The 27,510-nt window shown below is 37.9% G+C and overlaps 1 protein-coding gene and 1 pseudogene across 5 annotated transcripts in view; one reads left to right on the top strand and one right to left on the bottom strand.

Moving 5' to 3' along the window:
- Nucleotides 1–11,877: 11,877 nt before the first annotated feature.
- The window catches only part of LOC106983596 (protein HIRA), a 104,936-nt gene continuing 89,303 nt past the window's right edge, over nucleotides 11,878–27,510 (bottom strand). For 4 of the 5 annotated variants that reach the window (XM_027049622.2, XM_053206324.1, XM_053206325.1 and 1 more), the window contains one exon: nucleotides 11,878–12,757. In XM_027049622.2, coding sequence (XP_026905423.1) covers nucleotides 12,309–12,757 — 449 coding nt within the window. In that variant the 3' untranslated portion in view covers nucleotides 11,878–12,308. Of the gene's footprint in view, nucleotides 12,758–27,410; nucleotides 27,500–27,510 lie in introns of all 5 variants that reach the window. The other variant, XM_027049623.2, reaches the window with a different exon arrangement.
- On the top strand, nucleotides 20,994–21,732 carry LOC106983586 (60S ribosomal protein L17-like; annotated as a pseudogene).

A 27,510-nucleotide genomic window follows, 5' to 3' on the forward strand; every position in this document is an offset into this window, starting at 1 on the left:
AAACTTCTATGGAAAATCAAAGAAACATAACACCACTCAGGGATCACTACAATTTACTAGTAATCAATTCCAAAGACATGCAGATCTGAGATTTACTAATAAAGAATTAAAAATAGCTGTTTTAAGGTAGTTCATTGAGCTACAAAAAACCTGATTTCAGTGAAATCAGGAAAATATACACAAACAAAATGAAAAGTTTAAAAAAGAGATAGAAATTGGGGCCACTGCCTGGCTCAGTCGGAAGAGCATGTAACTCTTGATCTAAGGATCATGAGTTTGAGCCTCATGTTGAGTGTAGACATCACTTAAAAAAATAAAACCTTTAAAAAAGAGAGATAGAAATAATAAAAAGTAGCTGCACAAAAATTCAGGAGCTAAAGAATATAATAAATGAAATGAAAAATGAGATAGAGAACATCAACATTAGAATGGATTGAGCATAAGAAAGAAACTGTAAATTCAAGACAGGAACTTTGAAATTATCTAGTCAGAATAGAATTTTTAAAAAATGATAGAGCGACAAAAGCCTACATGATATATGGGATACCACCAAAAGGAAGAATTTGTAAATGATTGGTGTTCCAGAAGGGGAAGAAAGAAGAGGGCAGAAAGTTTATTTAAAGAAATACTGGCTGAGAACATCTCAAATCTGGGGAGAGATTTAGATTACTAAGCTAATGAAGTTCATAGGTCACCAAACAAACTCAACTTAAAGAGATTTTCTTCAAGGAGTGCCTGGGTGGCTCAGTCGGTTGAGCATCCAACTCTTGATTTCAGCTCACATCATGATCCCAGGGGTGTGGGATTGAGCCCTGTGTAAGGCTCTGTATTGAACATGGAGCCTGCTTAAGAGTCTCTCCCTCTGCCCCTCTGCCCCCACTGGTGCTTTCTCTCTCTCTCTTTCTCTCTCTCTCAAAAAAGAGAGAGATCTTTTTCTTTTTTTTTGTTTTGTTTTTTTTAATTAATTTATTTTTTTGTTTTTTTTTCAATATATGAAATTTATTGTCAAATTGGTTTCCATACAACACCCAGTGCTCATCCCAAAAGGTGCCCTCCTCAATACCCATCACCCACCTCCCCTCCCTCCCACCCCCCATCAACCCTCAGTTTGTTCTCAGTTTTTAAGAGTCTCTTATGCTTTGGCTCGAGAGAGATCTTTTTCAAGATACATTCTAATAAAAATGACAAAAATCATATTCAGAGGGAGAATCGTAAAAACAGGATAAGAACAGAAGCTTGTACCTTACAAGGAACCCTCATAAAGCTATCAGTGGATTTCTCAGCAGAAACCTTATAGGCTAGGAGAAAGTGGGATTATAAACTCAAAGTGCTGAAAGGAAAAAAATGTTATCCAAGAATATTATATCTGGCAAAGGTGTTCTTCAGAAATGATGGGAAAATAAAGATGTTCCTATAGAAAAACACAAGTTAAGAGATCATGTTGGGTTCTCTGCTGTTAGCACAGAGCCCATTTCAGATCCTCTGTCCCCCTCTCTCTTTTCTTCTTCCCCACTTATGCTCTCACTCTCTCAAAAATAAATAAACTTAAAAAACAAAACAAAACAACAAAGTGGCTGTACCATTTTTCATTCCCACCAGCAATAGATTAGAGTTCCTGTTGTTCTACATCCTTGTTGGCATTTGGTATTGCCAGGGTTTTGTTTTTGTTTTTTGTCAGTTCTTTTATTTTAGCCAAGCTAATAGATGTGTACTAGTTATTTCATCGTTTTTTTGAATTTTTAATTCCCTAATTGAAGCATCTTTTCACATACTTACAGCTATCTGTATATCTTCTCTGGTGAAGTGTCTGTCATCATTTGTGCATTTTTAAATTGTGTTGCTTGTTTTCCTATTGTTGAATTTTGAGAGTTCTATGAAGAGTTTATATACATTGCATACAAGTCCTTACTATCAGATAACTTATTTGCAAATATTTTCTCTGAGTATGAGGCTTGTATTTTTAATCTTTTAACATTGACTTCTGGGGCGCCTGGGTGGCTCAGTTGGTTAAGCACCTGACTCTTAGTTTTGGCTCAGGTCATGACCTCACAATTCATGATGTTTAAGCCTCATATTGGGCTCTGTGCTGACAGCAGCACCTGCTTGAGATTCTCTGTCTCCCTCTCTCTCTCTGCCCATTCCCTGCTTGTGCTCTTTCTCCTAAAATAAGTAAATATTTTAAAAATGATAAAATTGTATTAAAAAACATTGACTTAGAGCAGCATTTTTAAAGTCTAGATTCTTTTTTTTTTTTTTTTTGCATGTGGATATCTAGTGCTTACAACACCATTTGCTGAAAGGACTATTCTTTCTTTCTTCATTGAATTGTCTTTATCAGTTTATTGAAAAAATGACACAGGCATCTATCATAAAACCCAGCAATTGTCCTCCTAGGCATTATTTTAAGAAAAACAAAGATGGGGTGCCTGGGTGGCTCAGTCCGTTAAGTGTACAACTTTGGCTCAGTTCATGATTTTGTGGTTCATGGGTTTGAGCCCCATGTTGGGCTCTGTACTTACAGCTCAGAGTCTGGAGCCTGCCTCAGTTCTGTGTCTTCCTCTCTCTCTGGCTCTCCCCTATTTGTGCTCTCTCTCTTTATTAAAAATAAATAAACATTTAAAAAAAGAAAAAAGAAAAGCAAAGATGTAGGTTTATACAAAAAATTTAGTAGTTTTAACATATAGTAATCAAAAATTGGAATCAGCTCTGATGTCCTTCAATAGGTGAATGATTATAAAAACTATGTAGCAAAACCACACTAGTATTTAGCAACAGAAATGAAATATTGATATATAAAACAACTTGAATTAGTCTCCAATTATCCTGAGTGAAGAAAGCCAATTCCAATAGGTTACATACTATATGATTCCATTTATTTTATATTCTTGCAATGACAAAATTGCAGAAAGGGAGAACAGATTAAAGAGATGATGGGGTGAATGGGAATTGTTGTGGCTATAAAAGAGCAACATGAGTCCACTTAATAACAGTAATATATACATTATTCTCAAGTGTATATGGAACATTCTCTGGGATAAACTGTAACACAAGTTTCAATACATTTAAAGATAGAAATAATACAAAGTACTTTTTTGACCACAGTAGAATGAAATCACACCAATAACAGAAATAAAATTGGGAAATTCATAAATATGTGGAAATTAAATCACACACTCTAAATGACTGATGAGTCAAAGAAGAAATCAAAAGAGAAAGAAAATAATTTGAGATAAATGAAAACAAGGACACAACATACTAAAACTCATAGGATGCAGCTAGGGCAGTACTTACAGGGAAATTTCATAGCTTTAATTTAATTACATAAACTGGAAAAGAATACACTAAACCTAAAACAAGCAGAAGGAAGGAAGTAATAAAGATCAGAGCACTAATTTATGAAAGAGAGAATATGAAAACCATAGAGAATATAAAGGTAATCAAGAGCTGTTTCTTTGCAAAAGTTAAAAAATTTGATGAGCTTTAGCTATATTGATCAAGGAAATAAGAGAGAAAATTAGATTAGAATCAGAAAAAAAGAGGGAAATTACCATCTTACAAAAATAAAAAAAATTATAAAGCAATACTATGAACAACTGTATGCCAATAAATGAGATAGCTTAGATAAAATGAACACATTTCTAGAAATACAAACTATTGTAATCAACTCAGGTAGAAATAGACAATCCAAATAGATCTCTAACAAGTAAAAAGATTGAATTAGTAATACAAAAAACCTATTTTCAAAAAAAGCACAGGCCCAGGTGGCTTTACTGCTTAAGTCTATGAAACACTAAAAAAATTAATATAAATTCTTCACAAATTCTCCAAAGAAATAGAACAGTAGGGAATACTTCACAACTTATTCACTCATTCTGTGACACCCTGTCTCTAAAACCATAAAAGACCTCACAAATAAACTTCAAACCAATATATCTTTTGAATATGGACACAAATACAGTGACATGTAAATAGAATTATATACCATCACCATGTGGGATTTATCTTAGGAATGCAAGGATGGTTCAATATACAAAAAAATCAATTATAATTAGATGAGAACTTCTTCAATCGGATCTTAAATCATCTTAAAAACCTACAATTAGTATATAATACTTAATGGTGAGAGACTTGGACACATTCACTCTAAGATCAGTAACAAGCAATGGTATCCACTCTTGCCACTTCTATTCAACCTTGTACCAGAGGTTCTGGTCAGAGCAACTAGGCAGGAAAAAGAAATAAAAGGCATTTAGATAGAAAAAGAAGTAAAACTATTTCTAATCACAGATGACATAATCTGGTATGTAGAAAATCTCCAGGAGTTCAGTAAAAAGTATTAAAACTAATAAAAGAGTTCAGCAAGGTTCCAGGATAAAAGATTAACAGGCAAAAATCAATTGTATTTCTATATGCTTGCAATGAACAATCTGGAAGCAAAATTTTAAAAATGTTTCCATTTATAGGGGTGCCTCAATTGGTTAAACGTTGGACTTCAGCTCGGATCATGATTTGGTGATTCATGGGTTCAAACCCCTCGTGGTGCTCTCTGCTGTCAGCACAGAGCCCGCTTCAGATCCTCTGTCCCTGCCACCCCCCGACTCTGTCCTTCCCCTGTTAACATGCTCTCTCTCTCTCAAAAACAAAAATAAAAACACTTCCATTTATAATAGCATCAAAAAGAATAACATAATTGGGAATAAATTTTATAAAAGAACTGAAAAGTTTATATACTGGAAGCAACAAAATATTATTGAAAGAAATTAAGGGATACTTTCTCAACAAAGGGGATTTAGAGGGAAAATACATCAACATTATAAAGGCCACTTATGAAAAACCCACAGCTAACATCATCCTAAATAGTGAAAAAAATGAGAGCTTTTCCTTTAAGATCAGTGACAAGGATGTCCACTTTCACACTTTTATTCAATATAGTACTAGATGTCCCAGGCACACCAATCAGACAAGAAAAAGAAATAAAAGGCATACATATCAGTAAGGAAGAAGTGAAACTGTCACTATGTTTGCAGATGACATGATACTATACATATAAAACTCTAAAGACTCCACCAAAAAACTACTAGAATAAATGAGTTCAGTAAAGTTGTAGGATATAAAATTAATACACAGAAGTTGGTTATGTTTCTATACACTAATAATAAAGTAGCAGAGAGAGAAATTAAGAAAACAATTCCATTTACAATTGCACCAGAAGAATAAAATACCTAGGGGGCACCTGGGTGGCTCAGTCAGTTAAATGTCTGACTTCGGCTCAGGTCATGATCTTGTGATTGGTGAGTTCAAGCCCTGCATCAGGCTCTCTCCTGTCAGCATGGAGCCCACTTTGGATCCTCTGTCTGCTCCCCTCTCTGCCCCTCTCCTGCTTGTGCACTCTCTCTCTCAAAAATAATTAACCATTAAAAAAAAAACCTAAAAACAATCTTAAAAAAAAAAAAAAAGAATAAGATACCTAGGAATAAACTTAACCAAGGAGGTGAAAGACCTGTACTCTGAAAACTATAAAACACTGATGAAAGAAATTGAAGATGACACTAATGAAAAGATACTCTATGTTCATGGGTTGGAAGAATTAATATTGGTAAAGTGTCCATAGTATCCAAAGAAATCTACAGATTCAACACAATCTGTATCTAAATACCCCAATGGCACTTCCCCCCAACCCCAAAACAGAACTAGAACCAATAATACTAAAATTTGAATGGAACTGCAAAAGACCCTGAATAGTCAGAGAAGTCTTGAGAAAGAACGAAGCTGGAGTTAGCACAATTCCAGACTTCAAGATATACTACAAAGCTGTAATAATCTAAACAGTATGGTATTGGCACAAAAATAGACACATAGATCAATAGAACAGAATAAAAAGCCCAGAAATAAACCCATGCTTTTATGGTCAATTAGTCTATGATAAAGGATATACAATGGGGAAAAGAATCTCTTCAATGAGTGGTGCTGGAAAAACTGGATAGCTACATGCAAAAGAATGAAACCAGACCACGTCTTAAACGTACACAAAGATAGGGGCTCCTGGCTGGCTCAGTCAGTGCAACATGCAACTCTTGATCTTGGGTTTGTGAGTTTGAGTCCCAAATTGGGTGTAGAGATTACTTAAAAACAGTATCTTAAAACATACACAAAAATAAACTCAAAAGGATTTAAAGATCCAAATGTGAGAACTGAAACCATAAAACTCCTAGAAGAAAACATAGGCAGTGTTTTCTGACATTGGCTATAGCAACATTTTTCTATCTATGTCTCCTCAGGCAAAGGAAACAAAAGCAAAAATCAATTATTGGGACTATACCAAAATAAAAAGTTTTGCACAGTTAAGAACACCATCAACAAAATGAGAAGGCAACCTACTGAATGGGAGAATATATTTGCAAATGATGCATCTGATAAGGGGTTAATATATAAAATATATAAAGAACTTGTATAACTCAACACCCGAAAAACAAATAATCCAATTAACAAATGGGCAGAGGACCTGAATAGACATTTTTCCAAATAAGGCATACTGATGGCCAACAGACACATGAAAAGATGTTCAACATAACTAATCACCAGGAAAATGCAAATCAAAATTGCAGTGAGGTATCACTTTACATCTGTCAGAATGGCTAAAATTTAAAAGCAAGAAATAACAAGTGTTGGTGAGGATGTGGAGAAAAAAGGAACCTTTGTGCATTGTTGGTAGAGATGCAAATAGGTGCACCCACTGTGGAAAACAGTATGCAGGTTCCCACTCCCCCCCCCGATTAAAAAATAGAACTACCATATGAAATAGTATTCCACTACTAGGTATTTACCCAAAGAAAATGAAAACACTAATTCAAAAACATATATGTACCCCTATGTTTATGTTTATTGCAGCATTATTTATAATAGCCAAAATTTGTGAGCAAACTAGGTGCCCGTTGATATATGGATAAAGATGTGGCATGTGTGTGTGTGTGTGTGTGTGTGTGTGTGTGTGTGTGTGTAATAGAATATTACTCAGCTATAAAAAAAAGGATGAGGTCTTGTGATCTGTGACAACAGAGATGGACCTACGAGTATTATGCTAAGAGAGAAAGACAAATACCGTATGATTTCATTTAATATGGAATCTAAAAAACAAAACAAATAAAAAGCAGGAACAGACCCATAAATACAGAGAACAAACTGATGTTTGGATTTCAAAACTTGCTGTAAAGCAACATTAATCAAGACAGTGTAATATTGGTATAAAGAAATATAGATCAATGGAATGGAACTGAGAGTCTAGAAACAACTCATGTGTCTATGGCCAAATGATTTTCAACAAAAGGGCCAAGACCATTCAATGGGGGAAATAGTCTTTTCAATAAATGGTGCTGGCACATTGGAATGCCACATGCAAAATAGTGAAGCTGGATTCTTAACTCACACCATATATAAAAATTTACACCAAATGGATCAAAGTCCTAAATATAAGAGCCCAAACTATAAAATTCTTGGTAGAAAACACAGGGGTAAATTCGCATAACCTCAGATGTTAGCAATGGTTGCTTATATGAGACTAGAAGCACAAATAACAAAGGAAAAACAAATTAGATTTCATCAAAACTGAAAACTTCTATGTTTCAACACACTATCAAGAAAGTAAATGTACAACCTACAGAAGGGGAAGAAATATTTTTAAACCTTATATCTGATAAGGAACTTGTGTTAGAATATATAAAAAACTCTTACAACTCAAAAATAAAGAAAAATAATTCAATTTAAAAATTGGCAAAATATCTGAATAGACATTTCTCCAAGTAAGATATTTAAATAACCAATAAGTACATTAAAAGATGCTCAATGTTTTTAGTCACTAGGGAAATGCAAATGAAAACCACAGTGAGATATCTTTTCACATTCACTTGGTCAGGTAACAAGAATCGTTGGTGAGAATGTGGAGAAATCAGAACCCTCATATACTGCTGGTATAAATGTAAAATGGTGCAGCCATTTGGAAGGCAGTCTTGAAGTTCTTCAGTTAGTCACCATATGATCTAGTAATTCTATTCCTATGTATATATTAATGAGAAATGAAAACATGTCCATACAGAAACTTGTAACCAATGTTGATAGCAGCATTACACATAATCGTCAGAAGGTGAAATCAACTCAAGTGTCCATCAGTGGATGGATAAGCCAAATATGGTACATCCAAACAATGGAATATTATTCGGCCATAAGGAGTGACGCACTAATACAGGCTACAACATGGTTGAATCTTGAAAACATGCTAAGTGAAAGAAGCCAGTTACAAAATACCACATATTCTGTGATTCCATTTATTATGAAATATCCAGAATAGGCAAATGATAGAGACAAAGAGTAGATTGATGGCTGCTTAGGGATTATGGGAATGGGGCATAATAAAGGGTATGGAGTTTCTTTTTGAGGTGATGAAAATGTTCTAATAGTGACTGCAGTGATGATTGCACTTATGTGTGATCACAATGATGATTGTGCATACGTGTGACTCTACTAAAAACCACTGAATTGTACACTTTAAATAGATGAACTGCATATTATGTGAATTATTTATCTCGGTAAAAATTTTTAAGGGGCAACATGAGGCATTCTGAGTTGATTAAAATGTTCTGTATCTTTAAAAACAAAACAAAAACCTAGTAATGGAATACGTGAGTTCTATGGTTAGTGTATGTTTTTAACTTTATAAGGAACTGTCAAACTTCAAAGTGACTACTTTGTGTTCCTGCTAGCAATGTACAAAAGTTCCAGTTGCTGCATGTTCTCATGAATACTCAGTATTGTAATTTTTAACAATTTAAGCCATTCTAATAGGTATATGTTGTTATATCATTGTGGTTTTATCATCTATCACTTACATTTTCTGAATGACTAATGATGTTGAGCATCTTTTCATGTACTTGTTTTAAGTTGCCATCTATGTATCTTTAGTAAAGTGTCCTAAGTTTAAAATAATTAATTAAAGGGGCATCTGGGTGGCTCAGTTGGTTAAGCGTCCGACTCTTGATTTCGGCTCAGGTCATGATCTCACAGTTCATGAGTTTGAGCCCCACATTGGGCTCCACACTGACAGAGCAGAGCCTGCTTGGGATTCTCTCTCCCTTTCTCTCTGTCCCTCCCCTGCTCATGTGCACGCTGTCTCAAAAACAAACTTTAAAAAATTACAGAAGTAATTAAGTTAAATTTAAGTTACAAAAGAATAGTAATTTTCACAAAAATTAGAAACTTAAAACCAAAACAGAAATAACATTTAAAGATGAAGAACGATGTGGAGAATAATATTTGCCATGTATGTGAAAGGACAGGGAGAGTAGATACCATATGTGAAGAGATGATGGACTTTGCTCTTTGTTTTGAGTGTATCTGCTGTGTGTATATATAACCTCTTACCGCACCAACCTAATTTGTAAAATGCTCTGACTCCTCCCATGTGATCTGGAGGCTAAAGTTAGGAGGTGTCCAATATGATCAGGTCAGAATTTTGAGAGGCAAGGAGTCCTAGGCTTGGACAATACAGGCCCACAGTGTTCTGCTTGCAAACAAGGTCTGTGGGCAGAGGTAGTGGGAAGGTGTGGGGCATCAGTAGATGGAGTAGGGAGGTCATCAGGCATTAGGGGTAGGTGTGAGGAGAAAAGGGACAGTGGCACAGGGGTCACCAGGAAGAGTACAAAGGATAAGGATAGGGCAAATTTTTGGCCATTATTTCTCCAAATATTTTTTTCTGTCACTCACTTTTCTATCATGTACTTTGAGGACTTCAATTACTTGTATACTGAGCCACTTGATGTTGTCCCATGGCTTATTAATACTATTTTTTTCTTTCCTCTTATGGACTTTTTCTGTCTTGGAACATTTTTATTGCTATGGCTTTACATTCACAAATCTTTTGCGATGTCTAATCTATTTCATCTTTAGAAGCTTGTGACTTTCTTGTTATGTTTGCACTTAATTTTTTGATCATAATGGATAATGCTATAATTCATTTTGGATCGTGTCCCTGCTTCTTTGTGTGCCTGGTAGTCTTTGTTTGGATGCCAGACATTGTAAACTCTACTTTGTTGGATGTTGCATACTTTAGTATTGTTGTAAATCCTCTTGAACTTTGCTTTGCAATGTAATTAATTAGCTGGACAATTTAATCCTCTTGGGTCTTGCTTTTTTGTTAGATGAATCCGGAGCACTGTTCTAATTATTCTTCAATATTGAGGCAATACTTCCTAAGTACTCTACCTCAACCAAGCCTGTGAGTTATGTTTTTCTAGTCTGGTTCGTAGGAACAAGTGCTGTTCTTAACCCTGAGTAAAACGTAGGCAATTTTCACTCTAATCTGTTCAGGTGGTTTTTTGCCTAGCCTTGGCTATTTCCTCATTTGCACACACTGATCAGTGCTCAGTTCAATATGCACGGATAGGGTAGGGCTTCCTCTGCTGAGTTCCAGGGTTCTCTCTCTACGGAGTTTTCTCCTTTCTGGTGTTATGTCCTGTGAACTCTAGCTGCCTTGGTCTCCCTGGGCTCTAGGCTTTATTTCTTCAACTCAAGTAGGTCTGCTGGTTTCCTCAGGTTACCCTACCTTTGCTGCAGACTGGAAACTCTCTCTCTGGGTAGTAAACTGGAGCAGTCATAGGGCTCAATTTGTTTGTTTTTCCTATTTCCCAAGATTACTGTCCCTTGCTTTCTGACATTCAGTGTCTTGAGATCATCGTTTCATGTATGTTGACTGGCTTTTTTGGTTGGTTCAGGCAGGACGGTCGATTTGGTTTCTGTTACTCCATCTTGGCTGGAAGTGGAAGTCCCTGACATCTTTCTGCTTAACTTCTCCTCTCCAAATAAGAGTGTTAAAACACTGATTGTCAAAATTTTCTTCAAGGAGGTATTTGTTAAGTGTCAGGACTTTAACTACATGATCCCAGTTAGTCCTTACAACCATGCAGGTTTTCTTAACCTCATCACCATTTGACAGCTGAAAAGCAAGGCCCAGAGTTTTGCTGGTTTGGACTTCAGCAAGCCTGTCAGTCCTGAGGCCATGTGCATTCTGTGGCTCCAAAAATTTCTTAATGCTTTGCTGCAGAGTTGTCTGGGGAGTTGACTGACCCACATAGCATCTCTGGTTCCTCATTCCTTAAAGAAGGGCTCATACTTGTAGCCTGGCTTTTGAGGTATTCATACCCACATGCACTCTGTACTCTGGCTTGGTCAGGCATGCATGTATGCTGGTGTCTCATCCAGCCACTTGACATGAATGAGAAGGCAGTAAGATGGACACTAAGTAAGGAAGCATCCAGAGAGGGTTATCAGTGGCCAAAGTCACCCAGGCCTTCTAATTCCGAATCCAGGTCTCTGTTTCCAGACTTGAGATCCCACACAGCTGGCAGGGAGGCAACAGTGAGGTGCATAACACAGAGGTAAAGGTGCTCAGTCCTTACCACACTTGAGGTTTCCGTGATTCTAGCTATTTCCTCTCCTGTGGGTCAGCCTCTGGACCACTTTCTAAGAAAATCCCAGCTTTCAGGTAATTCTTCAGAAAACTCAAGCCTGTACTTACTGATTTCCTTCCATGAAATTGGCAAGTCAGCTGTAGCTCTTGGTTGCCAGTATGATCAGAGACCAAGGGGCCCCACCACCAGAAGAACTTTGAGGCATGGCTTGGGAAGAGACTTATGTGAGGTGGCCTATCGGTTACCCCCAGCTCAGCCTCAGATCCTTCAAAGTGACCTCCACAGTGGGAAAGAATTTCTGCACAGACAGGCTGGGGCCAATAGATGACATCAAAAATCCTTTCTGGTTCTGATGTTCCATTATTGCCCATTTCAGGGGAAGGTGGAAGTTAGAAGGAAAAGGCAGGGGAAGCCAGGATGATTTGGTATCCAATGCGTGTTCATTTATTTTACACTTACAAAAGAAATCGCCCACCCCTCTGCCCCATTCCCCCAAAAAACAGTCTCTTTTTACAAACATTTAAAAATTAAAACCAAATGAAGATAGACAAGTTAATTTCAGTACAATTATTTTTCAATGTAGCTGTCATAATTAGAGTTTAAATTTCCTACAAGTGACCAATGTCCAAGTGACTTATAGGGGAAATCCTGATTATTGGCCAAAAGGAAAATTCCATATTACAAGTTAGCAAATTCTAGTACAAAAATAGTCCGTGTTGGAATAGGCTTTCCTTTTACATAGGTCTCGGGGTCAGTCTACTGACCGCATAATACACTAACATTTCGGGGTTCTCTTTCACAAATGGCTCATTCGTCATAGCTGAAGCAGCACGGTGCCTGCAGTGGCAGGGACTAGCGTCCACCTTGGGACCGTGCTGGAGACGGCAGGCCTGGGAGTGCCTCACTGACCCCAGGGCAGCAGGGCAGGGCCCCAGCCCCAGCTCTGCACAGGGGTCCTGGAGGGAGCTGGCTGGCAGAGGTTCCCCCTTCTGAGGGAGCAACAGGCCCAGGAAATAGGGGAAGTCTGCCCAGGAAGCTGGGTTGGTGCTGGCACGGGACAGCCCACCTCTTGCCAGTGTCTCCTCGTCCTTCTGTAGCCTGACGAGGTGAGAGGTGGTCCTCTGTGTTGTCAGCGGCGAGAGTGTGGCCCTGCCCTTGCTGTAGCCAGGGGAGGCCTAGGCAGGCTACTTGTCCCTCAGGATATCGAGCTGCTCCTGACACTCGGTGAAGAGGCGCTGAAAGCGGAGATTCTGCCCAATGACTGGCAGTAGCTCCTTCAACAGCTCCCTCTTCCGGAGACCCTGTGGACACAAAGAGTGACAGTTAAATTCAAGTGTCAGTGAGGAGACCTGAAAGATGGGGGGACTTCCCTGGCCTGGCAGAGAAATTTTGTCTTCCCATCTGACCCCCAGAGACCCCCTGGAGAAACTACAGATGGATGAGAGCAATTTCTCTACATGCTGGCAAGTCCTAGGCAAGCCAAAAGTGTGAGCTGGGGCATGTGGGATGGAGTGGCAGGGAGTAGGGAAAGGACACAGTGCAAGGATACAGCAAAGAAAACCAGGGTAGGTTCTGCTCCTCTGTGTCCCCTAAGTTTGCTGGCATAATCACCACTGGCCTTGAACTGTACTGATTAGTGGCCATGGTAGCTTGGCCTTCCAGACCAGGACAGAAGTAGGATATTAGGGTAGAGGGACAGGTGGATAGCCATCCAGGAATGGCTGTTCCCTCATGTGGATTTTCTCTAGGGGACTGAGGTCAAATTCAAGGGAGAAGAAGCACCTGGGAGGCAGTGGCTGGCCTTGGTTTTATAATCCTGGGGCCTCTGCCCTTGGGCTTTGCCAGGAATCTTTCATGCCTGGGTGCACTGGCACCATGGTCTGCCTGGGTTCTCCTGCAACATGTAGTGTGAGGAGGGGTCTCCACTGCACAGAACCCTGAGGAGCACATCTGCTGCAAAGAAAAAAACCACCAACCAACAACACTGACCATTGGAAGTGAAGGAAGGCCCAAGATGTTAAGATAAGCATGGTAACAAGACAAGGAATTACAGAAAAGAACCAAGTGTAGATATTAAGTATGAGCAACATAGTCATTGAAGGAGATGGGATTTGTGGGAGAACAGACACTACTGAAGACCAAGTCAGAGTAGAGTCAGATGGAGGACCACAGATCATGCTTGAGGAGAGAGGCAAGAGAGGGGAAGTAAGAGGAGAAATTGTATGGGAAAAGTAAAGGCAGAAGGAGGCAGCAAATGGGCGCAATATCTACATAATGGGTCCCAGAAGAGAGAAAGAAGAGAGTAGGAAATATTTAAGGAAATAATACAGGTGGATTTCATATAATAAAATCAAATGGCCTTAGGTTGAAAGCCTCCATGAATGCTGATCATGTAAGATATGGAAACATAATAAAGGTCATATATGAAAACCACACAACTAACATATTTCAGTGGTGAAAAACAGAGCTTTTCCTCTAAGATCAGTAATAAGACAAAGGTGTCCACTCTCTCTACTTTTATTCAACATAGTACTGTAAGTCCTAGCCACAGCAGTCAGATAAGAAAAAGAAATAGGCATCTAAATTGGTAAGAAGTAAAACTTTCACCATTTGCAGATTGCATGACACTATTATACTATACCATTATAATATATTACACTATTGTAATATATTATATTATATGTAGAAAACCCTAAAGACTCCACCAAAAAACTAAAACTGATAAATGAGTTTAGTAAAATCACAGCAAAAAGTTAATATATAGAAATCTTACATTTCTTCACACTAATAACGAAGTAGCAGAATAGAAAATAAGGAAACAATCCCATTTACAACTGCACCAAGAACAATAAAATACCTAGGAAGACTTGTACTCCACAAAAACTGTAAAACATTGATAAAAGAAACTGAAGACACAAATAAATGGAAAGATATTTCATGTTCATAGATTGGAAGGACCAATATTGTAAAAATGTCCAGATCACCCAAAGCAATCTACAGATTTAATGCAATCCCTATTAAAATACCAACAACATTTTTCACAAAACTGGGGGAAAAAAAGATATGGAAAAGCTGGTATCTAGACATGTTAGGATAAAATATACAGAATTTGAGGATATCAAAGACACAAACATTCTGAAAGTTTCTAAAAAACAAGAGCATATTACCTACAAAAGGAGAGATACCAAGATACACAATAAAGTAGTATTTATAATATACTGGGAAAAAACCTCATAACCTAAACTTTTTTACCCAAATAGGTATTCATATTAAAGGGTATAATGAAAAGTATTCTTAGGCTTATAAGACCTCAAAAGGTTTGCCACAAAAAAGATCCACCGTGAAAATGTTTTGGAGGAAATACTTGAAGAGAAGATAAATCCAGACAATGCTAAGAGACATGAAAAGAAATGTGATCAACATGGCTAAAGTTTATATTAGCCTTAAGAAAACCAAGAAAACAAAAAATGTAAATGGTTTGAGCTTAGCAATGAGGGGAAAAAAAAAAAAAGCTTGTCAGATTAGATAAAATAAAAGCCAGCCATCCAATGTTAGTAAGAAACATATAAACATGGATGCAGAAGGGTTAAAAGTTGGAGAGAGATATGTTAGTAAAGAGTAAAAAGAGAGCCAGTATTTTACAATTACCAAAGAGGACTTCACGACAAAAAAGTTGCTGAGGAAAGAGAAAGTCAAAGAGAGGGACAAAACCACCCTCAGGGAGATTTTAATACAAAAACCAACTAGTGATGGGTCAGAAAGTGAAAAAGCTGCAGATTCAGGTAATCTGAACTGAACATTTAGTAAATAAGACTTAATGGACATATACAAAATGAAAATACATGTTCTTTGGCACACATAGAAATACAAAAAATTGCTCTAAAAGTAAACCTCAAAAAATAGGCATCATGTAGACTGCAGATTGGCATGGTCGAATACAGCCTACTATATGTTTTTGTAAATAATTTTATCAAAATGCAGCCACACCCGTCCTTTTGTTTATATACCATGTTACAACAGCAGAGTCAAGCAGTTGTACAGAGACTGCATGAATTTGCAAAGCCTGACATGTTTACTCTCTGGTCCCTGACAGAAGAAATTTGCCAACCCCTGATATAGCTCATGTTCTCTAACTAAGACACAAATAGAACTCATGAATCTAATTAATCAATTAATTAATGAAATTGTTAATTGAAACTAAAAATGACTTACAAGTGAATGGCAATAAAAACACTATATACTGCGAAAATGGTGAAATGCAACAGAAGAGGGGCTCTTATAAGGATACTTAAAAACATAAAACATCTATCAGAGTACATACAAAAATGACAACCAATTACCCGAGTCCAACTTAGGTATCAGAAAAACAAAAACAACAAAAAAACAACACACACACACACACACACACACACACACACACTAAAATAAAATAAAATAAAATAAGAAAGAAAAAAGACATCAAAAAAACTTATTTATTTTATTTTGGAGAGAGAGAGATAAGCAGAGAGAGAGGGGGATAGATGATCTGAAGTGGGTTCTGTGCTGACAGCACATAGCCCGATGTGGTGCTCAAATTTGCGAACTGTGAGATCATGACCTGATCCAAAGTTGGATGTTTAACCGACAGAGCGACCCAGGAACCCCAAGAAAAAACATTTTTAAAAAGAAAATGAGATAATAAAGAATTGAAATCAATGAAATTAAAAACTTTTGATAGAAAAGATGAATAAAGACAAGTCATTTGTCTGATCATTTATTGATCAACAACTTTATGCCAACAAAACTGAACATTTAGACAAAATGGACTAATTCCTAGGAAAATATAATTTATCTAAATCAATTCAAAAATAAATAGAAAATAGGAGTTAAATCTTACCACAAGGAAAATAACAGGTATACTAGTTTTGTAAACTGATGTTTAAGAAACTTCCAAGGAACCGATTTTTCCAAATTTATATAAACTCAAAGAACAAAAAAAGAGGAACTACCCCCAATACATTCTATGAGACAAAATAACCTTGATTCTAAAACCAGACAAAAATAAAATGAGAATGAAAGATCCCAGGCCAATTTCACCCATGAAATCAGGTGTACAAATCTCTAATAAATTATCAGCAATTAGTTCTAACAGTGAATGAAAAGATACTATGACCAAGTTATTGTTTATCCAAGAAATTGAGGATAATTTAATCTTAGAAAGCTTATTAATTTAATAGGTTTTAATATTACAGAAAAAAGGCACAAGAATTGGAAAACAGAAAATAAAACAACTATTTAAGATGATTTGGCTGCTTACTCTACACAGAAAACACAAAACTACTGATAAATTAATAATAATAATAATAATAATAATAATAAACATAACAAAAACGTGTAGAAAGATGTTTGGTGACTAAAATACCAAAACCAAATGCATTTATATATATATACAGCAGCAATGAATAATTAGAAAACATAAATAGGACAATATACTGTTTAGAATAGCCACAATTATAAAACATCTAAGAATAAATCTAACAAAAGACATGGATGGCCTATGTGCTGAAAGTTATAAAACTGTATTGAAAGCCATTAAAGAAAACCTAAATGAACAGAGAGTGCTGATGGGAACAATGGCATAGTTTAGATATCATGATGGAGGCTGCAAAAGGGCAGTGGTGGGCAAAGTGGTAACTGAGAGCTGTAGGGGACCTGTGGACCTGTGGATGCCTATGGAAAGGATACAATGAGTAGAATACAACAGAACATCTAAGGTTATGAAAAGAAGCAGGAGTGAGATTTCTAGGGAAAGTGAAACACTTAAAAGCAGCTACGTAAATGGGGAAATGGAAGAAAAGCACAAGCAAAGACCTGGGAAAAAGGCATCCCCAGAAAAGGCTGGAGGACCAAGAGCCTTCATGACCAGCTGAGTAGGGGAGCCAGTCTGCAAAGACTGGAAAGGTGGCCTTTTTTTTCAAATGCCCAATATTCAGCAAAAGATGACAGGGCATTCAAAGAAACAAAGAAACATGGCCCATTCAAAATAACAAAATAAACCTCCAGAAACTGACCCTAAGGAAACACAGGCTTAGAACTTATGTGACAAAGACTTTAAAACTATTGTCTTAAATATTCTCAAAGAGAACATGAACAGACATATTAGGAAAATGATATGTGAACAGAATGAGAATATTAACAAAGAGACAGAAATTATAAAAAAGAACCAAACCAAATTCTGGAGCTTAAAAACATAGTAGCTAAATAGAAAAATTCACTAGAGGGGTTCAACAGTAGACTTGAATAGACAGAAGAAAGAATAAATAAACTTGAATTCAAGTTATTTAAAATTATTGAATCTGAACAGCAAAAAGAAAACAGAACGAAGAAAAGAGAAAACAGCATAAGAGACTTATAGGACACCATCAAGCAGACCAATACATGCATTATGTAAGTCCCAGAAGAATAACAGAGAGAGAAAGGGGAAGACAACTTATTTGGAGAAATAATGGCTGAAACGTTCCCAGGTTTGAGGAAAGACACGGATTTGCAAATCCAAGCTCAACAAATACTCTGTGTAGGAAAATCCCAAATGAACTCATACTGTGACACATTTTAATCAAATTATGTGAAGTCAAAGACAAAGAGATAATCTTGAAAGAAGAAAAGTGGCTCATTATGTAAAAAGCATCCTCAATAAGACAATCAGTGATTTCTCAGCAGGAACACTAAAGGCCAGAGAAAAACTGATATCTGAGAATACCATATCCAGCAAAACTATCCTTCAAAAACAAGAAAGAAATGAACACATTCCCAGATAAATAAACTGATGGATTCATTATGATTAGAACTACCCTATAAGAAATGCTAAAGGGAGTCCTTCAAGTTGAAATAAAAGGATGCTAGACAATAAAATATAAAGTTTTCTGGTAAAGGTGAAAACAAGGACAAATATAAAAACCCATATTGTGTACATTTGTTTGGTAATTCCATTTTTTATTCTTTTATAAGATTTAAAAGACAAAAGCATAAGAAATTATAAATCTATGTTAAAGGTTATAGAATATAAAAAGATATAATTTGTGCCTTCAATAACAAAGTGGATGGAGTGGAACTGTAAAGGAGTAGGCAATGTTTTTGTATACAAGTGAAATTAAACTGTTATTAGTTTAAAATAGACTGCTAGAACTTTAGAATGTTTTTGTTTTCCCTATGGTTATCAAAAAGAAAATATCTATAGAATATACACAAAATGAAAAGAGGAGAGAATCAAAACATATCACTAAAAAAATTAACTAAATGCAAAGTAAAATAGCAAAGGAGGGAATGAGGGATAAAAAGCTATAAAACATACAGAAAATAAGTAACAAAATGACAATATTAAGTCTTTATCTGTCAGTAATTACTTTAAGTGTAAATGGATTAAACTCCCCAATTAAAAAAATGGGTAAGAAACCAGGATCCAACCATATGCTACCTACAAGGAACTCACTTTAGATCTAAGGGCACACATAGGTTGAATATGAAAGGACAGAGAGAGACAGTTCATGGAAATAGTAACCAAAATACAGAAGAGATGGCTATACTAGTTTCATGCAAAATAGATATTATTTCAAAAACTATTACAAGAGACAAAAGTATAATGTATGTATACGTGTCTCTCTGTCTCTCATAAAGTATACAAGAGACATTGTATAATGATAAAAGGGTCAACTTCCCAAAGAAGATGTAACAATTATAAACATATGCACCAAACATCAGAGCTCCTAAATATATGAAGAAAACATCGAGTTGAAAGGAAAAATATATAGTTCTACAATAACTGTAGGACACTTGAATATCCCATTCTCAATAATGGACAGAACAACCAGAGAGATCAATAAGGAATACGAAGACCTAAAAAACAATATAGACCAATTGTACCTTACATACATATATAGAACATCACACCCAACAACAGGATACATTTTTCTCAGGTGCACACTGAACATTCTCCAGGAAAGACCACATGTTAGGTCACAAACAAATATCAATAGGTTTAAAAAGACTGAAATCATAGAAGTATCTTTTCCAATTAATGGAATGAAACCAGAAATCAAAAGCTAATGGAAAACTGGACAATCTGCAAATGTGAGACAACATATTGTTAACCAATGATTCAAAGAAGAAATCACAAGGGAAATTAGAGAATATCTGAGACAAATGAAAATGAAAACAATATACCAAGAATGACAGGATGCAGCAAAAGCAGTCATTAGCAGAAATTCATAGCTTTAAGAATATACAAAGACAGACCTCAAATCAGTAACATAACCTTCCATCTTTGAAACTAGAAAAATAAAAGCAACCTAACCCAAATCAAGCAGAAGCAAGAAAATCACACAAGTGAAAATAAAATGGAGAATAGAAAAATAGAGAAAATAATGAAATCGAAACATATTATTTGAAAAGGTCATCAAAATTGATAAACTTTTGCCTAGATGGATTAAGAAAAAAAAAAAAGAGAAGACTTGAATCACAATCAGAAATGAAACAGGGGCATTACAACTGATGCCATAAAAGTAAACATTATAAATAAACAATTTTACACAAACAATTGTACACCAACAAACTGAACAACCTAGACAATATGGACAAATTCCTAGAAACACACAGCCTACCAAGACTGAATCATAAAGAAATAGAAAATCTGAACAGATCTATAACTAGCAAGGATATTGAATCAGTAATCACAAATCTCTCAACAAAAAAAGACCCAATGACTGCCCAAATGGCTTCGTTGGTGAATTTCACCAAACATTTAAAGAATTATTAACAATCTTCAATTGATGCAAAAATTTTTGACAAAGTTCAACACTCTCTCATTCCAAAAACACTCCAAAGACTAGTAACAGAAGTAGTCCACCTCAGTATAATAAAGGCCATATAAGAAAACATCACACTCAATGTTAAAAGACTGAAAGCTTTTGCTCCAAAGTCAGGAACAAGGCAAGAATCCTAGCTTTTACCAGAGTACTGGAAGTTCTAACCAGAGCAATGAGGAGAGAAAATGAAATAAAAGGCATCCAAATTGGAAAGGAAGAAATAAATCTTTCTTGTTTGTAGACAACATCATCTTATATGTAGAAAACCCCAAAGGCTCTATAAAAAAAACCTGTTAGAATAAGTGAATTCAGCAAATTTGCACAATAAGAAATTACACAAAAATCAGTTGCATTTTTGTACACCAACAACAAACATTCTGAAAATGAAACTAAGAAAACAATTCCATTTACAATAGTCTCTGAGGAATAAAATACTTAGAAATAAACTTGACCAAAGAGGTAAAAGACTAGTACACTGAAAACTATAAAATATTGCTGAAAGAAATTAAAGGTAAACGGAAAGACATCCTCTGTTCATGGATTGGAAGATTTAATATTAAGATGTCAGTAACACCAGAAACAATCTATAGATTTAATGCACTCTGTATCAAAATCTTAATGGTGTTTTTCACAGAAATAGAATAATTCATCTTAAAATTCATATGCAATCTCAAGGGACCCTGAATAGCCGTAAGAATTTTGAAAAAGAAGACAAAAGGTAGAGAAGCCTTTAGTTTCTGACTTCAAGACTTATTTTTGCTCTTCCTAGAAGTGGTCTGAGGTGATCTCTGCAAATGGTCACTATTCACTTGACCCAGAAAGTCCTACAAAATCATACAAATCAAGAGGTTCAAAGCTTTGTGTTCACTTTATGAATGCATGTGAACTTGCACAAGCATCAAGGGTATGCATATCCGAAAAGTCACCAAGTATCTGAAGACTGTCACTTTATAGAAGCAATGTGTGCCATTCTGTTACTACAATGGTGGAGGTGGTAGGTATGCCCAGGCCAAAGAGTGGGGCTGGACACAGAACCAGAGGCTCAAACAGAGCACTCAATTTTTACTACACATGCTTAAAAATGCTAAGAGTAATGCTGAACTTAAGGGTTTGGATGTAGATTCTCTGGTCATTGAGCAGCACATTCAGGTGAACAAAACCCCAAGATGCAGCGTAGAACTTACAGAGGTCATGTTTGGACTGACCCATATATGAGCTCTTCCTGCCACACTGAGCCGATCTTTATTGAAAAGGAGATTGTTCCTAAACCAGAAGAGGAGGCTGCACGGAAGAAAAAGATACCCCAGAAGAAACTGAACAAAAATTTATGGCCTGGGAGTAAATTCCACATAAAATAAATGCAAGTACAAGTAGAACAAAAACCAAAAAACAACCCCACCAAAACAACAAAGCTTATTTCAAAACTATTGTACCTTTTAATTTTTGAACTATGTGACTATATTACCAGCCAAAATAAAATTTTAAATTAAAAACCTGAAAATTTTAATTAAAAAAAGATAAAAGGGGATGAAGTAAACTGCATAAACAAAGCAGAACGTACTGCCTGCCTGCGGCACCAGGGGCAAGCTGCAAGAGGATCTGCCCTCTGGCCTGAAGGCTTATGTCAATACCAACTGCCACCAAGTACCACCTCCCACTCTGGGCTCTCAGTATGTCTCTCTACTGTTTAAGGCAGCAGCGTGGGACACAGCTCATTACTACCTCTCTGGCCATTGTCACAGGTCCCACCACGAAGACTGGTCCAACCCTTCAACACTGAACAATGATCTTTGAGGGAAAGAGCCTGGACCTTTGGGGTCTCCTGAAGCAAACTGGTAGCTCATATCACAAAGAGTAATTTCCCAGTATATAAAGAGCTCCTACAAACCCAGTAAGAACACATGGCAATAAAGTATTTCAACAGATAGTTCAAAGAAAGGGAGTATAAGTGGCTCTTAAATATATTAAATGATGCTTTCTAATGAGCCTCTTGGGAGGGCTGGCTGCTGAGTCAGCACTGCTGGTTTTCAGTCCACCTTCCATCCACCGCTCCATTTTCCCAGCTACCTTGAGAACCAGTTCCATTTTAAGGATCAATTCTTACCATAAAAGTGCTCACAAAGAAACTCAACAAGAGTACAGTGTTCATATTCAAACCTGCCCTCAGTATCTCGATAAAGAGACTACAAAGCAGTTTTGCTTTTTTAAAAAGAATAAATTCAGCCTAGTGCTGAGGTCAGGAGTTGGCTATTTCTACACCTGCTCTAAGACCTCTTCTACATACTCTTTAATTGCTCACTTCCCTAGGCTCCCTTGCAACGAGTGTGCTCAAGTGATTTGCTGGTTGCCTGTGAAGCATGGACTAACTTCTGGGTTCCTTCTCCTTCTCCTTCTCTTCTCCTTCTCCTTCTCCTTCTCCTTCCTTCCTTCCTTCCTTCATTCCTCTCTCTCTCTCTCTTTCTTTTTTCAATATATGAAGTTTATTGTCAAATTGGTTTCCATACAACACCCAGTGCTCATCCCAAAAGGTGCCCTCCTCAATACCCAACCCCCACCTTCCTCTCCCTCCCACCCCACATCAACCCTCAGTTTGTTCTCAGTTTTTAAGAGTCTCTTATGCTTTGGCTCTCTCCCACTCTAACCTCTTTTTTTTTTTCCTTCCCCTCCCCCATGGGTTTCTGTCAAGTTTCTCAGGATCCACATAAGAGTGAAACCATATGGTATCTGTCTTTCTCTGTATGGCTTATTTCACTTAGCATCACACTCTCCAGTTCCATCCACGTTGCCACAAAGGGCCATATTTTGTTCTTTCTCATTGCCCTGTAGTACTCCATTGTGTATATAAACCACAATTTCTTTATCCATTCATCAGTTGATGGACATTTAGGCTCTTTCCATAATTTGGCTATTGTTGAGAGTGCTGCTATAAACATTGGGGTACAAGTGCCCCTGTGCATCAGTACTCCTGTATTCCTTGGGTAAATTCCTAGCAGTGCTATTGCTGGGTCATAGGGTAGGTCTATTTTTAATTTTCTGAGGAACCTCCACACTGCTTTCCAGAGCGGCTGCACCAGTTTGCATTCCCACCAACAGTGCAAGAGGGTTCCCGTTTCTCCACATCCTCGCCAGCATCTATAGTCTCCTGATTTGTTCATTTTGGCCACTCTGACTGGCTTGAGGTGATATCTGAGTGTGGTTTTGATTTGTATTTCCCTGATAAGGAGCGACGTTGAGCATCTTTTCATGTGCCTGCTGGCCATCCGGATGTCTTCTTTAGAGAAGTGTCTATTCATGTTTTCTGCCCATTTCTTCACTGGGTTATTTGTTTTACGGGTGTGGAGTTTGGTGAGCTCTTTATAGATTTTGGATACTAGCCCTTTGTCCGACATGTCATTTGCAAATATCTTTTCCCATTCCGTTGGTTGCCTTTTCGTTTTGTTGGTTGTTTCCTTTGCTGTGCAGAAGCTTTTTATCTTCATAAGGTCCCAGTAGTTCATTTTTGCTTTTAATTCCCTTGCCTTTGGGGATGTGTCGAGTAAGAGATTGCTACGGCTGAGGTCAGAGAGGTCTTTTCCTGCTTTCTCCTCTAGGGTTTGGATGGTTTCCTCTCTCACATTCAGGTCCTTTATCCATTTTGAGTTTATTTTTGTGAATGGTGTGAGAAAGTGGTCTAGTTTCAACCTTCTGCATGTTGCTGTCCAGTTCTCCCAGCACCATTTGTTAAAGAGGCTGTCTTTTTTCCATTGGATGTTCTTTCCTGCTTTGTCAAAGATGAGTTGGCCATACTTCTGTGGGTCTAGTTCTGGGGTTTCTATTCTATTCCATTGGTCTATGTGTCTGTTTTTGTGCCAGGTAGCTTTTCCTTTTCTGATGTTGCTAGTACTGGCTTCCTACTATCCTCTTTCCTTGAACTTGGGTATGAAAGCTACCTGTGACCACGAGGTAAAGGCCAGGAGAATCACAGAGATATAGGGGTACCACCTACCTCCAGATGACTTAGAGAGAGAGAAAAAAAAAGATTTCAGCACCATTAGAAGGAGTATCATTTACCTGCAGCTGAAAGCATTTGTTATGGATACCAGGGACCGTGAGCAGACCAGCTATATTAGGTAATTTACAGAAGGTAAAAAGCAGGTAGGACTACACCTTCCCTCCTGTGAAGAGAGCTCCAGGCTCTCCTAGACAAAGCTCCAATGAGGTATTCTGCTTGGAGCTGGCACGAACAAGCAGCAGGAAGGAGTGGGAGAAAAGAGCACATGGCTAATAATTGGTGGCCTGCTTGTGCCCCCTTCCATCTGCACCATATTGGCCTAGCATGCTTACCCTAAGGCTGAGACAGAAAACTGCTACACAGTAGAGCTCCAGCTGACATCCTAGGCTAAGGCTCCCAGAGTGGCTGCTGGATCACAGAGTGAACCTCTACAACTTGGCCCAGAGAAGGGTTGGTCAGACATGTGCCAGCCTATCTCTCACCTAAGAAGATGTCCTGTCAGGGTGCTCTGGAGGTGATGAGTGGTAAAGAAACAGCTTTACTCTTACTGATAATTCAGAACCCTTCCCGTTGGGGACCTAGCTACACAAACAGAAACAGAATTCAGACAGCTAATGTGCTAGTGACAAAGGATTAAGCTGGCATGTGGAGAAGGTAGAAGGCCAGAGAATGACACCTTTGCCTTAGGAACATTTATTGATGAGAAAGAGGCTGAGCAAGCTTCTGCCAGACTTGAGGGCATAGGGGGATCAAAGCAGGGGCCAAAATGAAAAGTGGGAGTTCCTGGTAAGTCATCCCCCACCTTCTGCTGCCACCCCAAGGGGATGTACCCTAGAATAAAGGTAAACTGGAAGTAAACCAGACCCTGCACAAATGAGTATCTGGCTTTGAATTCCAAGACAGCCCAGAAAACCTAAATCCCTGAACTGGGTTGAGGGAACCCTGCAGTACTAATGCCTCAAGAACTGGCAACAGCAAATAAAAGTACTCCATGAAATAAAGGAACATTACCTAAGTCCTCATATCATTCCTACAAATAATTTTTCAAATAACATGTCCAGCAGACAGTTAAAAATAATCAAACGTGTAAGGAAATAGGAATATAAATGAGAAAGCACAGACACATCTATAGACAAGAGAAACAGATCCACAAGGATTCCTGATACCAGAATTATCAGACATACAACTTTAAAACAACTAAACTTACTATGCTCAAGCAGATAAAAGACTAAATTGAAAATCTGGGGAGAAAACTGAAACTACAAAAAAATTATACAGAAGATTTTAAAAAGAGAGGACATTACATCTCTCTGATGATGGGGAAAATGGAAAGGAAGATATAACTGAAGAAGAGAACCAAGAAAAATGCACAGTATGAATGAAAGAAACAGACTATGGTGTAAAACTTCAGAACAATAAGAGAGGATCCCAAAAGAACTTACAAAGCAATGGAAATCAGATTTACAGCAGTGATTTTTAGCAACAACAGTGGATGTTAAAACTGTGGCACCATACCTGCAAAGGTGTAAGGGGAATTGGGACTTTGAAGGTAGGATTCTATTAACTGACCAAATTAAGATCTATTACAACAAAATAAAAATCGAATAAAACACACAGGCCAAGCACACACCATGGCCTATAGAACCTGAGGTTTGACCCTCCAACCTTTCTGACTACAACCCTTTTCACCCTCCCATTGCTATTCTGCTCAGCTATTCCTTCCACATTGCAAGCCCTGCCACCTCAGGGCCTCTGAACTTGCTGTTCCCTCTGCCTGGATGTTCTTCCTCCAGTTATCTGTGGGGCTTTGCCCCTCACCTTTTCTGGTCTCTCTGCTCAGTTAGTTAAGGCTTCCTTGATTACCCAATATAAAGTAGCATCCTGAAAGTATCCCCTTGCCCTCTTTATGTTTGTCCATAGCACCACCCCCACCCATCACAATACAGGTACTTGCTCAGTTGTTTAGAATCTGCTTCTCTGCACAAGAATGTAGACCTATGAAGGTGGGGCCTGTCGGCTTTGTTCACTGATCACTGTCCCATGCCTGGCCACAGCAGGTGCTCCATCAGTATTTGCTCAGTGACTAAAGAAGAAGCTGGGGAGCTAACTTATATCTACAACTCCCATCCCTCACCAACCTGTTCCTTTCAATGAATTAGCAGCCGTGTGTGCAAGCCAAAAATTCTGGAGGCAACTGTATGCGTACTCATTATTCTCTCTTAACCTATTCCATATTCACCCATCCACCCACCAAGTCTGGTTGGATCTGCCTCCAAAATACAACTTGAATCTTTCTCCTTTCCTCTCTCCATGGCCATTGTGCCAATCCAAGTCACCTTCACCTATTGCAAGACTGCTGCAAAAAACAAGCTCTTACTGCTTTGCTACATCAGTTCATATCACTCCTGCTGACTGATCTGGGTCACTTCATGTCACCGCTGCACAAACTCCTCCAACAGCTCCAGCTCCTCATAAGGTCTCAATGATCTCCTTCCTGTTCATCTGTCTCACCTAATCTCACACCACCCTCTCCTTTGCCTACTATACTCCAGCCACAGTGGCCCCCATGTACCACGCCCTCTTTGCATTCACTATCACTTTTACCAGGAGACTCCCAGGTCTCAGCAGAGCTGGCTCATTTTTATCCCTGGGTTTCATCCTAAAAGTCCCCTTCTGGGTCCTCCCTGGCTGCTCATTCCCAGGCACCTTCGGCTTATTGCTCTACTTATTTCCTTCTTAGCATAATCCATGGTCTAAAACTATCTTGTTGATGGAATTGCTTACTTGCTTCTGTCTGCCTCGCTACCAGACTGGGAGCTCCAGGAAAGCAGGGAAAGATCTTTCATCTTCTCTACTGAACAAACCCACAGCCCCTGGCAGGCAGCTTTCCTCAGCACACGTGCACGCGTGGCCGAGCACTCTCTAGGCCACTGATGCCAAAGACCCAGCTCCTGCCCACAAGTGCAGTACTGACATCTCAGCCTCTCACTGATGCTGGGGTCCAAGGCGGTGTGCTGAAGAAGTCTAATGGGGAAGAATTTCAAAGCACTTTGACTTATTTTTCATCTCTACCTTCACTTTTTAAGACAGAATTCTTGTGGCAAGAATGAAAGCAGCACCTACCACTACCGTTGACTCCCACTGGCTTCCAGTGGAGTAGTGAACCGGACCCAGTAAGTCCTTGCATATTTCTCGGAGTCGGTATTCAAACCCTAATTACGGG

The sequence above is a fragment of the Acinonyx jubatus genome, chromosome D3 (assembly GCF_027475565.1).
Source record: "Acinonyx jubatus isolate Ajub_Pintada_27869175 chromosome D3, VMU_Ajub_asm_v1.0, whole genome shotgun sequence".
Taxonomy (NCBI): Eukaryota; Metazoa; Chordata; class Mammalia; order Carnivora; family Felidae; genus Acinonyx; species Acinonyx jubatus.